The sequence below is a fragment of the Cyprinus carpio genome, chromosome B23, assembly GCF_018340385.1.
Source record: "Cyprinus carpio isolate SPL01 chromosome B23, ASM1834038v1, whole genome shotgun sequence".
Classification (NCBI taxonomy): Eukaryota; Metazoa; Chordata; class Actinopteri; order Cypriniformes; family Cyprinidae; genus Cyprinus; species Cyprinus carpio.
In genome coordinates this window covers 16,023,594-16,038,643 of record NC_056619.1, presented here as the reverse complement: position 1 = coordinate 16,038,643, position 15,050 = coordinate 16,023,594, and the positions used below count along the sequence as shown (strand labels likewise).

The 15,050-nt window shown below is 36.9% G+C and overlaps 1 protein-coding gene across 1 annotated transcript; it reads right to left on the bottom strand.

Moving 5' to 3' along the window:
* Positions 1-525: 525 nt before the first annotated feature.
* On the bottom strand, positions 526-15,002 carry LOC109048383 (inter-alpha-trypsin inhibitor heavy chain H6-like). The gene is made up of 18 exons (XM_042751485.1): positions 14,090-15,002; positions 12,860-12,895; positions 11,082-11,237; positions 7,604-7,715; positions 7,087-7,333; positions 6,826-6,995; positions 6,621-6,737; positions 6,359-6,530; positions 5,481-5,764; positions 4,044-5,256; positions 3,902-3,934; positions 2,314-2,331; positions 2,139-2,192; positions 2,024-2,044; positions 1,837-1,887; positions 1,599-1,712; positions 1,105-1,485; positions 526-993 (listed from the first exon to the last, which is right to left on the bottom strand). The coding sequence occupies exons 1-18, from the start codon at positions 14,191-14,193 to the stop codon at positions 728-730; spliced, it is 3,549 nt and encodes a 1,182-aa protein (XP_042607419.1). The 5' UTR covers positions 14,194-15,002; the 3' UTR covers positions 526-727.
* Between the last annotated feature and the right edge of the window lie 48 nt (positions 15,003-15,050).

Below are 15,050 nucleotides of genomic sequence, written 5' to 3'. Positions count from 1 at the left end.
TTAAATGAAGGCATATATATACATATATATATATATATATATATATATATATATATATATATATATATATATATATATATATAATACGAATAAAAATAACACACAAACACACACACACACACGTCCATATTTATGTTAACTAGCTGGAAGATACGAATAAAAATATTTGATTACGATGAATTTTTTATCATCATCTCATCCCAAAGAGAATATTAAATATTACATTTTATTAAATAATTAATTTACTGATAAAAATACACAGATCTCAGCAAGATTTTTTTTTTATGTATTTGAAAGAAAGCTTATGCTCACCAAGGAAACATTTACTCAAAAAATATAAATTATATATATATATATATATATATATATATATACACACACACACACACACACACACACACACACACACACACACACACACACACATATACATATACACACACACACACACACACACACACACACACACACACACACACACACACACATATATATATATATATACTATAACCACCTTATATATATATATATATATACTTCAAATGCAAATATTTGGACCAGTCAATGCTTCAGAATCATCCTTCAGTTCATCACAGCTTGTGTATATTCCTATTCTCTCCCCCATCAGTTGTTTTTTCACTGTCAAATAGAAAAAAGATTCAAGTTCCAGTGTCTTTTCTGTACCTTTTATACCTCTGTAGTTGTGGAGAAATGGTTTGAAGGTCATCTATTGGTGATCCACGACATAGCTCTCATAGGAATGGCCCAGAAGTCTCTCTACATCCACCTTTGGCACTACCCAACATTGAGCTGAGTGTCGCTTTCTGGATGAGTCCTTCAGAATCTTGTCTTGTAGAGTGACAGGAAAATGCTCGTCTCCTTTCTTTAGCAAACCCGTGGCCAGTGAAGTGTTCTTATTTGTTTGTGCATGATGGAAATTAGCTTGATCCCTTGAAACCCTTATGACCTCCATAAGGGTATGTTGAAACTGGCCTGGAAATAAATACCCATACAAGATCTCAAAAATGGCAAAATGTGGCTGAAAAACCATTTGACATCTTACTGAACAAAATAAAAAAAAAAAAAAGAATTGGTGTTACCTACCCAACAGCCCTTCAGTGAGATGAGAAAGCCCTTTTCCATCTGCAATATAGAAGCCCAGGTGCTCCATTTGAAAGTATTTGGGATGGTTGTAGTGATGGAAGAGAATGAGGAACTGCACACCAACACCGAGCTCAATCCAACAGCTGTGGTGTTCTTCAACCGTAATTCTCATGCCATGCCGCTCCACAGATCCTCTCTGATTGGTGGGCAGCATCTCAGTTTCCTTCCCATCCACTTCCACTTGTACTGAGTCCAATGTTAATGTGATTAAAATGGCACCTTTGGCTGCAGTAATGGAAATCCTGTCGAAGAAGGTACGAGTGCGATTCTCCAGCCCCTCTTTAGAAGGAGCCAGAATTAAATGCCCATCCACAATAATTCCTAATATAAAACAGGAACAGGTATAACAGGTATAAAACAGGAACAAGAGACATCAATCATGTTAAAAGAGTATCTAAACAATAAGCTATATATTGGATGGTAAACCATAAAACCTTTGTCTGGGTCCACAAGAAGCCGTAGTACATCATCAGCCCTGCCATCGACGGTAAAACACAAGTCCTGATGAAGCTTTGGGAGCTGAACAACAAAATGCGGGTCTCCATCCACTTTCAGAGACACAAAATACTCTTATGTTAATGAGATTATAATCTTATATTTAACTTTAAATGTCCAAAAATAGCTAAAGGAAAAATTTAATATTTCATAAGATATTCTGTCCTCGAGTCATACCTGAGGAGGAGAACACTCTAACTGAACTTAAACTGGGTTGGTTATCTGGGTCTGTTGAAACTGAAGACATACTACAGTAAAAATGTGCTGCTTATTACAAGTTAATAAATGTAGTTGCACTGCATTTCTGAAGGTTTTATATTGCACAAACACAGATTATGAATTGATAAATGAAGGAAGTGCTTACCAGACACTTCAGCATCGGAATCTGAAAGAAAAATTAACAAATCCAAAAACTACATAATGATTCCTGGTAGCTGAAAAAGTAGGCCAAGCTAAAATTTGTAATGTTTTTAACTCACATGACTCATAATGGATGTTGTAGTCATAGTCGTAGTCATGTGCTGTATCATAATCTGCAAAAAAAAAAACATCATAATGCAGCTTTGGCTTGATTTGATTCATGTTTAGGAAGTTATTGTTTATATTTGGAATCAGTGTCAAACTGATTTAGCATTTGAAAAATGTATAACTTACCTTTAAGAAGTTCAATATCTTTATAAAAGATTAAGAAACACACAATCAAGGAAGATACAACTTTACCCTAATTTCACCTTGACCGTATGTGTCCACTCGTCTTTATGGCTGCCACTTTGTTTTCCTCCTGTTAATAGCACAAACCTGAATGTTTGGCAAATTTTTGGCACTCTCAGTATTTGCTCTGCTTTCATTTCCACAATAAGATGAAAAAATATAACACCACAACCTCAATTCAAAAGTAAGTAAACACATAAATATACCAACCAAACAAACCTAAAAACATATATTGGCACGGCTGTGATTCGGCCGTGGGTAATCACAGCCATATCGCATGGCTATGAATGTGATATTGCATTTATACAACAGTTCAACAGCACAAGTCCTTAAATACACAAGACGCAACATACAGCATTAAAGTTACATAAATTATAACGTGATAAGATTTTCCCCTCAGCCAAAACTATTTGCTCTGGAACAAATAATAGATTAATGAGACCAAAGACTGCCCATTAGATTTACCCAAAACAAAACATATCTAATCCTTTGAACACAGTGACGAGGGGGGTGGGGCCGAGAGCCGTGGGAACGGAGCGAGGCCGTTGGAGTGATTGGGAAATGAGCGACACCTGCTCCACTCACCGGTCTTTATTTAATAGCCAAATAAACATTAAAATAGCGCGACAGCCCCTCACGGGCGACTGCCGCGCACAAACAAAACCAAACCACAAAATAAAGCCCAGGCATGGTCCTCTCTCGTCCTTCACTGTCATCGCTCCTCTTTTGTATCCTTCCGATCTCCTCCGTGGGACTCGAGACCGGTGAGTGGAGCAGGTGTCGCTCATTTCCCAATCACTCCACCGGCCTCGCTCCGTTCCCACGACTCTCGGCCCCGCCCCACTCGTCACGCTCATGTTTGACCACTATAGAGACATCAAAGCCAGTGGCAAATTTCAGAAGAGTTGGCTGAAGTAAGGCGGCTCTTAGCAGGTTCATGAGCACTGAACGGCCGCTGAGACACTGGAGCTCAGATCTCTGAAAACATCTAAGCAAATTTTAAAAAATATGTTAGCTTTATTAACAAACTGCATATTTGAAGTCCACACAAGTCCATTCTTGCCTAAAAAACTCTTAAAACATTCCATGACACATAAACAGCATTATTTTTTTAAAATTATAGTGTGAGAAATACTGCAAGTGGTGTGATATAAACGGTTGGAGCTCTGTTATCACTAGAATATCGCACTCCTCTCAGCCAATCAGATTCGAGGACCAGAAAGAACTGTTGCATGAAGTAACGTGAAAAGGAGTTTCTAGCATTATTATTCAGTTTAATCAGTTCCAGGTATAGTTTGTACACAGCTGTGTGCAAGACATGACAGACCAAATGCACATTTTATCAAGTAAAGTGAACTTAAACAGATACCATTGAAAGAGACATGGACACCAAGTAGAGACCCTGTCAACTGGTACGTAGCTATAGAAAATGAATTATAGATGAATGTTCAGCACTACTTAATCTGCCCTAGTGGACACATACGGTGTCTTAACCAAAGAAGTAGAATGAAAATAAAATGGACTGCATTACCTTTCCTCTGGATCTGGATGGATGACGACACATCTGATGGACAGAGAAGAATGGAAAATAGATGACACAAAAACAAAAACTACCAAATATCTGCAAAATTGTGGCTAAAAATTTCAGCTTCTGCTCCTTAGAAGGAACTCACCAAGAAAACGAGAGGCTTCCCACAACTTTGGTGCATCTGTCATTCCAGGCATAGGCAGAAACGAAGGAGCCATCAGTGTGGCCACTTCTAGTTCAACCTGAATGTCTGAATTAGCATCTGTGGTTGATGCTGTGGAGGTTAATGTTTGTTTGCCCTGCTCAAGCGTTGTGAGTCCTGAGGTAGTAGAGTTCTCAACATCTGAGGAAGAGTCTTTCACCACAGATGGTGCAGTTTTGAATAAGGTGGCTAACGTTGTGCTTTTGACTGGTGGAGAGGAAGAAGTGGTTTTCGCTGTACTGACAGGTGTGTTTGAAATCTTAGCCAAGGCTGGTGTGGTTTTGATGGTGCTTGGAAGCGAGGAGGATGGCTTGCTGGAAAGTGGGGTAGAAGTGGCCTTAAGTGGTCCTGTAGTGGTCTTCTTGGGTGATGGAGGAGAGCTTGTTTTGTTAAGGGAAACAGAAGTGTTGGGAGGTCGACCTGTGGTGTGAAACCCTGAGGGTGGTGGATGTGCCAGTACAGATTTGGTGACAGGAGGTTTGCTTGTTTTTGGAGGTGAGAACGAGCTGGATTTTTTGTTTCCTGCTGCATTTGTGGATATTTTTGGTGCAGCGTGAGAGGTCTGATTTGTCACGTTTGTAGAACCCGCTATGGTAATAGTTGACGTCTTGCTAGTAGTAGCCACAACAGAAGAGCTAATAGTAGGTTCGGGTTCATTGATATCTGGTTTGATCACAACCAATGATGTGACCGGTGTTACAAAATTGTACTTCAGCGAAAGATTAGTGGCTTTATCTACAAGACGACGCTGTATGAATACATCCGAGGTGTTAATTTTAGCCAAGAGCAACTCTTTGATTGTGAAATAAGCCCAGAGACGATGCACAAAGCTAGGAATGCCATCCAGTGCCTGTGCACAGCCAAGAGACGGTTCTGTGCCATTTACAACTGCTTTGGCCAATGGTAGCTCATTCTCCACTCTGACTTTCTGCTTTGAATCGTTTGCTGTTAGTGTAACCTTTAGATCCTGTACACCTGGCTTAAGTCGACCAGTGACTACCAATTCAGAGCCCTGGAAGTAGTTTGGGAACAGAGAGCGAGTGATATCGTACACCTGTTCGTCTAGATAGGACAGCTGGATATCTGAAAGCAAAGGGCTAGCGACTTCATCATAGAAACCTTTCAACTGGACAGCTGCATCATCGTCCTCATATACCTGAAAGACAACAAACAAATGAAAATATTAAATATTATTTCATTTACACATAATTTAATGTAAATCATTTAAATAAAATATTCTTATTATACAGTTCCAGTCCTCAAATCTGATTGGCTGAATTTTTGGAAGAATTATCCTTTTAATGGAGTGGGTGTGTTCCAGAAATACTGGAGACTCTTTCAACTTTTCTTGTATAGGCATACGCGTAGAGGGCCACTTACCATCCGAGCCACACCCCGATTCTCCATTGCCAGCCTTCTCAACATTGGAAAATCAGCATCATCTCCAAAGGCCAGGCCAAACAACGAAGCTAAACCCAAAGCATTCTGTGCATTGCGCAGAATCACATCTGGTTCTGTCTCCCCAATAGTGGCTTCTCCATCAGTCAGGAAGATGATCATGGGAACACGGTGAGACGAAGACGCACGACCAGTGGATGAAGACGAGTGTGAGGATGGATTTAGCAACTGGGCCGCAGACAGTAGAGCTGCATTGATGTTTGTCCCTGGTGTAAGGACAAAAAATGTATTACAGTATTTCTTGCATAACTGAATCTTCACTGTGGCTGTTTAATCTCTAGATTCATAGCAACATAAATTGCATAAAAACATTTATCCCAGAGTTTCCAGTCCGGATTGACTGTGATGAGATAAAATACAGTGTACCACAAAATAAGGGCAAAAACATGTCTATTGAGTAAAAAAAAAAAAAAAAAAAAAAAAAAAAACAGCATGTAGGAAAATATGATTCACAAACATCATCATCCTTTGATAACTGTTAAAAAAAGAACTATGGGTTACTAGTTTGAATCAGTCACTGAACTCAATTAATTAATTAGCGGTTACTGAATCACTAAATCAATCTGACTCACTTACTGAACATCAAGTTCATTAATAGATGTCTGTCTTGAAATGAAGCAAATGTACTTAAGGTTGAATCTGTATATATAATTTTTATTATGGACACATTATAATTATATATGTAAACGTTAAATACATTTTATAAAAATACATATATCAAAAACAGAATTCTGCAGGAGACAATGTTATTATTTTGAATAATAAAAATATTTTTTTTAAGATGCAGAAGAAACACCTACAGCCCTCTGCGATTATCTTCCTGACAAATTCCTTGGCATCCCGCACATTTTGCCGAGTGGCCCGCACAGTGCGGCCTTTCTTCCAGGTGTGGACCTTATCTGAGAACGTGATGAGATTAAAGTAATCTCCTTCACGTAGGTCACTCAGTATGGTGGTCATGGCTGCCTTTGTCTGATGCAAAACACAGTGGAGAAATACATCATTCATCGTTCTTTATCTCATTCTCAATAAATTGTGGTTTTGAGATGGCTGACATGCTACCTGCTTCATTTTTGTGCCAATCATAGAGCCGCTGATGTCAATGACAAAGATGACATCTTTAGGAACTACAGGAAGCCCTCGAGGTGCAAAGTAATGAACAAAATAGCCATCATCTACCTGGAGTAAAAACAAGATAAAACATTACAATGTTACACCAGGACCACTGCTATTCTGGTACCACCAATCAGATAATTAGTATGAAGACCTGGATGTCCCCTATGGGGTCTTTGAGCTCCACATCATACTGAATGATGAAGTCTGCATTGAGACCTCTGGGGGAGATTTTCTTCTGTTGCTGTATGGTGGGAGTATAGTGCACATGTGCACAGTAAGGATTCTGCTCAACCTTGGTTGATGGAGGAGGATCTGCATCCACTGAAAGATCAGTGAATAGGAGATAAACCATATATTTTGTGATTGGTTGTTCTAAAGCATTGATATGACAGAAGTGGTTCTTTTAGGGTACCTTGAGCATTGCTGGTTAGCAGTCGGCTGGTTCGCAGTGGCAGAGCTCTGATAAAGCTGATGCCGGTCCGCTCTGACATGCTGACATCCAGGGAGAGGTTCTGCACGGGTTGGCCAGGCCGTAGACCCAGAGACAGCTCATAACGGCCGAGACGTCGTGATAACAGCTCCTCATAAGTCAGTGAGAATGAGACACGAGTTCCAGGAGGCACGTTGACTGCTACACGGAACTTCTCTATCTCACGTTCTTTTGGAATACAACAGAAGTTAATCAGGTTCCATTACTTTAAAGATAATTCAACAACAAAAAAAAATTATTTTTCGAAACATCTGCAAGTGTATGAGGAAAAACTGTGGGGATTGTGCCAAGACATTAATTTTCAAAACAGCATGTTTGTTGGGTCAAATGTGAAGAGAAAATTAAACAGCCTTTTGCAATTTTTAGTGGATGGCTGCACACTGGGATTCTGCCAAAAGCAAGTCCCGGTGGAGAAGGTATTAAACAAAATTTGGACTGACTTGGTAGCAACAAGTCCTGCCGTTTTCCCCTGCTTCTTAGCCGTGTCGTAGATCTTCCTGGCATCAGTTCTCCTCTTCACCTGAGCCACATACACCTTACCATTTGAGGTGCTGGATATAAATAAAGACAAATCAAAGCAGAAAACACAAATATTTTAATAATAATCATACAGACTAGTTCATACATCTGTGATATGCTTGTGGCAAAACCACTTCTCACTGGTTTATAAACACATCCTATCCCTCATAAAAGGTAATAAAAAAGGTATCACTTAAGTATAGGGACCATTTCTCACTAATAACTAGTTGCTAATTAGCATATTAACATATTGGTATTTTTATTAGTACTTAAAAGAACATATTCTGCATGACCATTTTCTACACCCCAAATCCTACCCAATACCTAAACTTAACAAGTACCTACTAACTATTAATAAGCAGCAAATTAGGAGTTTGAGGTCAAAGTCATAGTTAATGGTGTGGTAATAGAGAGAATTGGACCTTAAAATAAAGTGTAAAATAAAGTAATTGCAAATTCTCACATTAGTCTCAAAATGTGACTTTACACCTCACAGTGTGTGTGACTTTTCATAATGCAACAGACTTTATATCTAAAAATGTGACTTAATATTTTGCAACTGTGATTTGACTGTTTCTTAATTGTGACTTAACTAAAAATTGCAATTTCATTCTGTCAATTATGACCTTTTTTTCATAGTTGTCTCATAACGAGATTTTATATCTTACACCTGTGACTTTTTAATAGTTAGCGTATTCACAAAATGTGACTTTATATCTTGCAACTGTAACTTTATCACTCCTACAATAATTGTGACTATTTCTCATAATTGCTGTTTTATAACTCAAAATGGTGACTTTATTCTCACAATTGTGACTATATTATCAAAGTTAAAATTTATTGAAAATTGTGACTATCTCAGAATGTGACACTATATCTCACAACTGTGTCTTTATTTCTCATAATTGTAACTTTTTCTTGTAATTGTGTCTTTATTTCACACAATTATGATTGTAATTCTTAACTAAAAATTAATTAACAATTAATCTCCGCACACCTGAAGGCAATCGATAGATTGGCGCAGGACTAAAAAAGGTCAAAACTGGAAAACAAAAACAGTTTCGATACCGGAATGAATATTCAATAGATCATGTGACCGAAACATCATAAATATATGTTTTTGATACTTTTTGCATGAGTTTGGTAGTGTGCAGGATTTGTTTGTTTATCTAAAAATTAAGAAATTAAAATTTTCAATAAAATTCAAATGAAATCAAATTCTTTAACACTGAAGATAGTCCAGCCAGGACTGAAACATTTGCTTTTTTTGTGCGTGTGTGCACAGTCACTTTTTTTGTTTGTGCACTTTAGTTTTTGTTGTCAACTTAATTGACCTTGAACTGTGCATTTCATTTGGTGTGCGGATTTTTTGCCATTGCGTTTTGTATTTCTTAATTTTAAATCACAAAAACAAATGGAAATGGATCGCGGTGAAAAGAAAATGTAATTTCCCTCGCAAACCATAATTACTGTGAAACTCTCGCAATCACATAGCAATTCCAAAATCCCATTAACGCTCAGTTCAGGAGCATTTCCCCTGCATAAACGCTAAGGAGTTCACCCACACGAAGCTATCCATACTCTCTTTATGTCTTTACACGAGGGTCAAGCTGAGAAAATGCTAAAGTAAGGTCAGCCCCTATAAGCAAATATATTTAAATATAAGTCAACAAGAACCAACCAAAATAAACCAAAAGCCTTGAAAAAGAGTTTGTTTGAATAAGAGCAGGGTGAATGGACAGTTTAAAGCACAGTGGAAAATGAGGCGCCTGTATGTATGTGTGGCACTGAGAGGTCTGGGATGGCTGTGCATGTGACACTGTGAACACAGAGCTCTCACTCATGGTTTAACAAATGCTACTGCATGAAAGAAACACTTTTGCTACAGCTATTTGAAAAAATACAGAGCCTGATGGAAGTGTCTGTCTGTATTTGTGTGATTCTTTGAGGGTGTGTATACATCTGTAATGTACATTGAAACTTGAAGCCCTGCTTTGTTGATGGATACATGTGTACATTCTTCACGCATGTGTGTGTATTTATATGCACATAAATGTGTGAGCGTGTGTACCTTGGCCGTGTGCCTTGGTAAACTCTGCTGGGTAAAAGCGAGAGTGAACAGAGCCAGTTCTCGTCATTTTCTCTAGCTTTCTGAGTTTTCTTGACAAAGCCAGCTATTCATCTGGCCTCAACGTTCTTTACTTTTGACCCACGTCCGCTTCCAAATCCCGCCCCGGTGTGCTTTATCAAGCTGTTATGGAGCCTTATTTGTGGGAAATTATTAATATTTAGCATTTCTGGAAAAGAGGTTTACAGAACTTTTACTCTGGTGAAAAAATATGATTGCTAGGTCCTTTTTGTTCCAGTGTCCTTTTCTATGTTTCTTAATTTGTATAAAAAAAAAAAACTGATAGAATAGAATAAGTGAAATTACAAGGACAGTTCACCTAAAAATTCTTCATAATTCTTCATTATTTATTCACTCTCATGTGGGTCCCAAACCGGTATGACTGACTTTCTTCTGTATAACACAAAAGTAGAAATTCTAAAAAATTGTGTAGGTCAGTGTATTCCATGTGATTACAATCAGTGGGGACTGAAGCTTTCAAGCTTCAAAAAAGATGCAAAAGCACCTTAAAATATGATAAAAAAATAAATAAAATGGTCTATATACAAAAGCTCTGACTGACAAGCAGACCATATTTACATCGCCATTCACTTGATATCTTCCCTTTCTTTGAGTTCTTAACTCAAGAACCGCTGAATCTGGATCAGTGAGATGAACGGATCAGTTCAATTAATGAATGAATCGTTCAAGGTTTATGATCCAGATCAACTGATTCATTGACTTAAACTAACTCAAAATAATGAATTGTTCATACATTGGACATTGCTACTTTTCTCATGAATGTGCCAAGGAGGCCAGATTTTTGTCTCAAATATAAGTGTACTTGTCACACAAAAAGCTATCATACGGTTCCAGAAGATTTAGAAAATAGTGTCACTTTTATGATGCTTTTGTGTCATTTTTACAGCTTGAAAGTTACCATTGATGTAACTACCTTGAATAGTATGATTGGGGTTATTAAGAATGGCTCTCACAGAAGAACAGAAAACAGCATGTGGGTAAGTAAATGATAACAGAATTTTAACATTTAAGTGAAGTAATCTTTTAATTATAAGTAAATAAGATCTGAGCATTAAAAAAATCCCTTTTGATCACAAAGCACTTCTTTCCACATGAACAAATCATTAGTACAATTATAAGCCTGCTGTGTCTATTCAGGAAAAAAATTCAAACTTAAGCCAAGTGATACTCAATTTAATTGTAATTTCACTGTTTTTAAAATGATTTGACAGCCAGAATAACAAAGACCGTGGTGTAATTGTTGACTCACATGGTAAAGTTGGAAATAAATGCAGATGAAGATAAATCCACCTCAAAGGCCGCCTCTTTAGTGATGTGGAGTTGGTTCCATACGGTGCTTTCTACTGTGGTTACAGCATAGCGAGACACTACAGAACATCGCACATGGTAATCCGTCACCTTGAGCTAAGTGCACAACAAACACCAGAATAATACATTAATATGCCAAGCCACATTATTTATTTTTGAAATCTTTCAATTTTCTTAAACTCAGCTATAAAAAAAAAAAAAAGTTGTGCACATGAACATAAACATTTGTAGGTTTGCTAGGGAATTTGCTGAAAAAACATCCATTTAAAACATGACAGGAATTTACTGAACAATTTGTATGATTAGAATGTTCATTTTGATTTCGCGGGACTTTTGAACTGATGTCACATCTCAATCTGTTAACTTGAATCTGATTCAGAGCACATTGGTCTGGCTACAGAAAAGCCAGTCTATCAGAGCACTCTTTCATGCACTGCATGCAACAGCATATGCTCAAAGAAGCTGTGTATATAATTTGAAGACAAGATTAAGGTGACGGAAACAAATATTAATTAGCCAGATCTACAAATTAAAAACTACGAAGACTAAAATATATTATCCTGGGTCTGAGTGTCTGACAGTAAATATTTAAGAGTATAGAATGTCTTGTCAAAAAAAGAAAATCTTAGAATAAATGTCAACATTATCACTTAAGTCTGCTTCTGCTTTGCTCTCGGTCTCCAGTGACTGATCTGGATTGTTTTGCTCATATTGCTTCTAACACGTCAACAAAATGCTTCATGCGGCAATGCATGCTGGGATACATGGGGATACTTGTACTATGCTGATACCCAGCATGCATTACAGCATGAAGCAATTTGTTGACTGTCACCACTGTTGAGATTCATATGCTGATTCTTGATGTCTGTGGTCTTTGTCTTGCTTTAGTTGAAAATTTTGTGTGCACAAAGTGATTTGTAAATCATTTAAATCATCTTTTTTTCCAGTACTACTTGATCTGAAGCTATAAACAATGCTAAAGCAATTCAACATCCATTTAAACAAAAACTGAGCTTCTAATGAGGTCAATGGATCATTTGCATACAACTTTTATTTATTTACTTATTTATCTTTGCTGGTTAAGCTAAACGTGTTTTTATGAACACACTATTAATACAAACAGCATAACATTACCACCAAAACAGCAAGGGTCAAGAGCCCAACAAAAAGAAACACTGGTCTCCTTGATGGTGATTTCAAATGAAACAATATAACATCTAAGCCTCTGTTAATTCTCAATAAGAGCTTCTCTAGATGTCTGACAGAAATAAAGTCAATCTGGCTAATAATGAGAAGCTGGTAAAGCGGTTTTAGTTGTTGTTTAATCAGATCTTGAGAGATTTCATGTATTTTATTTCAGTTGATTTCATCTTGTGTTTCTCTTTCCTTCAGTGATTCTGCTTGTTAAAAGCAGCTGTTCATCATTAATGGTCAATCATCACATAATTATCTTCTTAACTCCAGCACTGCTTCAATGCTACTTTAACACTCTGTAGTGTGGAAACACATGCACACTGAGCAGTGTGGGGACTTTGCTGGGAACTATTACATAAAACTTACCCGTTTCATTCACGTATGACTGACTCAAATTAATCACATTAAATGTATTAATTTCTTGTATGTTAAAACTATGTAATCTAAATGGATGGAAATTTGTTATGTAATTGAATTAAATAAAATTTAAATTTAGACCTAAATATTTATTTGAGTGTACTTAATGCTGGTTTTGCTGTTGAGGTCTGACGTCTCAGTCTCAAAAAAGTATAAAATAATATGTGAGGCCTACAGTTATTTTTTTTTGATAGCTCCCATCCAGAGTGTATAAGAAACTTTTACATTACATTCAGTAAAAGTATATCACATAAAATTATCTACAAAGAATTAATTCCTGATAGCTGTTATAAATATATGCATCACAAAACAAACCTCATGAAACCCCTTTAAATATGCATACAAACTTCGTATTATTCATATAAACTTAATAACTAATACATTACCAACCACAAATTACCTTTGAAGTAAAAATAGTTTGAAATACTCTCAGTATTCTCAGATGCCAGTGGTTTGGTCTTGATCTTACATTGAAATAGACTGAATCAAAGTTATTCATGAAAGGGGTGGAAATGGAACTAAATGTCAGTACTGTACACACAAGGCCACTGGAGGATTTACACATAATTCACTGTTGTGCCAACATATTACACAAACGAAAAGCTAAATATGGAAAAATGTGTCTTTGCTACTATAAATTTCCAGTACACTCTTTAAACGAACCTGCTGTGACACAGGTTTATTAAAACAAATTTTGAGATAATAAAACAGCTGCTAAATAATTATGACATGAACGTTTGTTAATGGGCATAATATGTGAATACAGAAATCTTAAAGGACAACACCTGAATGTTATCCTTCCTTTTCTTTATGTTTTCCTTATTAAAGCCCAGAAGGGATGCAAAAATAAATTTGTACAAAATAATTTGATTTTCTCACATAATTTGGAACTTAGTGGGAATCTTTATTACAACTGTTTAAGATTCCAGTGTAACGCACAATAAAAACTACATCTTTAAGAACACACAATGTTGCGAACAATAAGACTATTACGATTACCAAAAGTATTGTAAACAGATGTTATTTTCCTCCTCCGTTTCCTAAAGCATTCAAATACAACATAAAAAGGTTCTATGCGTAGATAAACAATATAAAATTCTAAAAATGAAATGACATTCCATTGGTACAGAAACGCTTAAATGTTCTTCAGACTGTGCGTTTTCGCGCGTATGTGACGAGGCGATGTTTTTAGTGTTTGTGTCGCGCAAAATACTATCGCGGTCACTAGAGACAAACTTTATATTTTACTCATCAGAGGAAAATGTCACAGAACAATACAGCAAATCATGTTTAAGTGTAAAATTATGACCAATAACGCTATTACCAATTACACATACCTGGAGAGGAACTGATTGCGCGTCGAAATGCGCACATCCAAAAGGAACAACAGTAAGTAGGATGAAAAAGACAGCGTGGATAGTCAAATCCAGTTTAACATCCATGCTTTCAGATTGTGTGGGAGAGTCAAAACCACTGTTTTGCCCTTAAGGCGACTGCGTAAGGTCTTCCACTAACTTCACATTTCACTGCACAAAGTTGTTTGTAAAAGGGGCAGTATTGCCCCCTCCCTTCCAAACTGATCCTAAAAATGATACTGAAGCCACGATAATGCCACAAGAGAGGTGGATGCTCATTTAGACTGGAAAAAATCACTTGGTTACAATGACAAATGAGTTTCAATCACGTGCAGGTATTTGTGGGTTTCAAGGGGAGCATTTTCACGTGTGCATACTGGAAATTTCGCAGAGCCTCGCCACGGTTTTGGGGGGCACGAAAAAACACTCAAACCATTAACCCGTGAATGCCTACAATTCCGAAGATTGCTGCCAGAAGCCTTTTTCTCATTCGTCACAAAATTGTTGTGAAACCGCATTACTGTCTCCATATTTGAAGTATTTGGATACTGAGTGTTTACTCAGTTATGCAGGAGAAGGTTTTTGGACAGGCGCTCGTGAACATATTAACAAATAATGAATTGTGAGGAGTAAAGTGGCTTGAGAACGGTCTTGTGTGATATTGTGACGACTGACGAGTCGAATTTAGATTTATTTGTTTGGTTGCTGTCCATGGTGCTGTTAACTGAATCGTCTTCTGATTACTGTACTTTATGAATGCATAAATGGGTATTATTGCTAATATCTTGGAACACAATATTAAAATTATTAAAATAAAGACTATTCACTTTCACACAATAGTGATTTTACCTGTTCTAACAAAACATTTTAAACTAGTAAAAAAAAAAAAAAAACTATATTTACAACAAACATCCAAACCAAAAAAAAAACACCAATCCAATCCA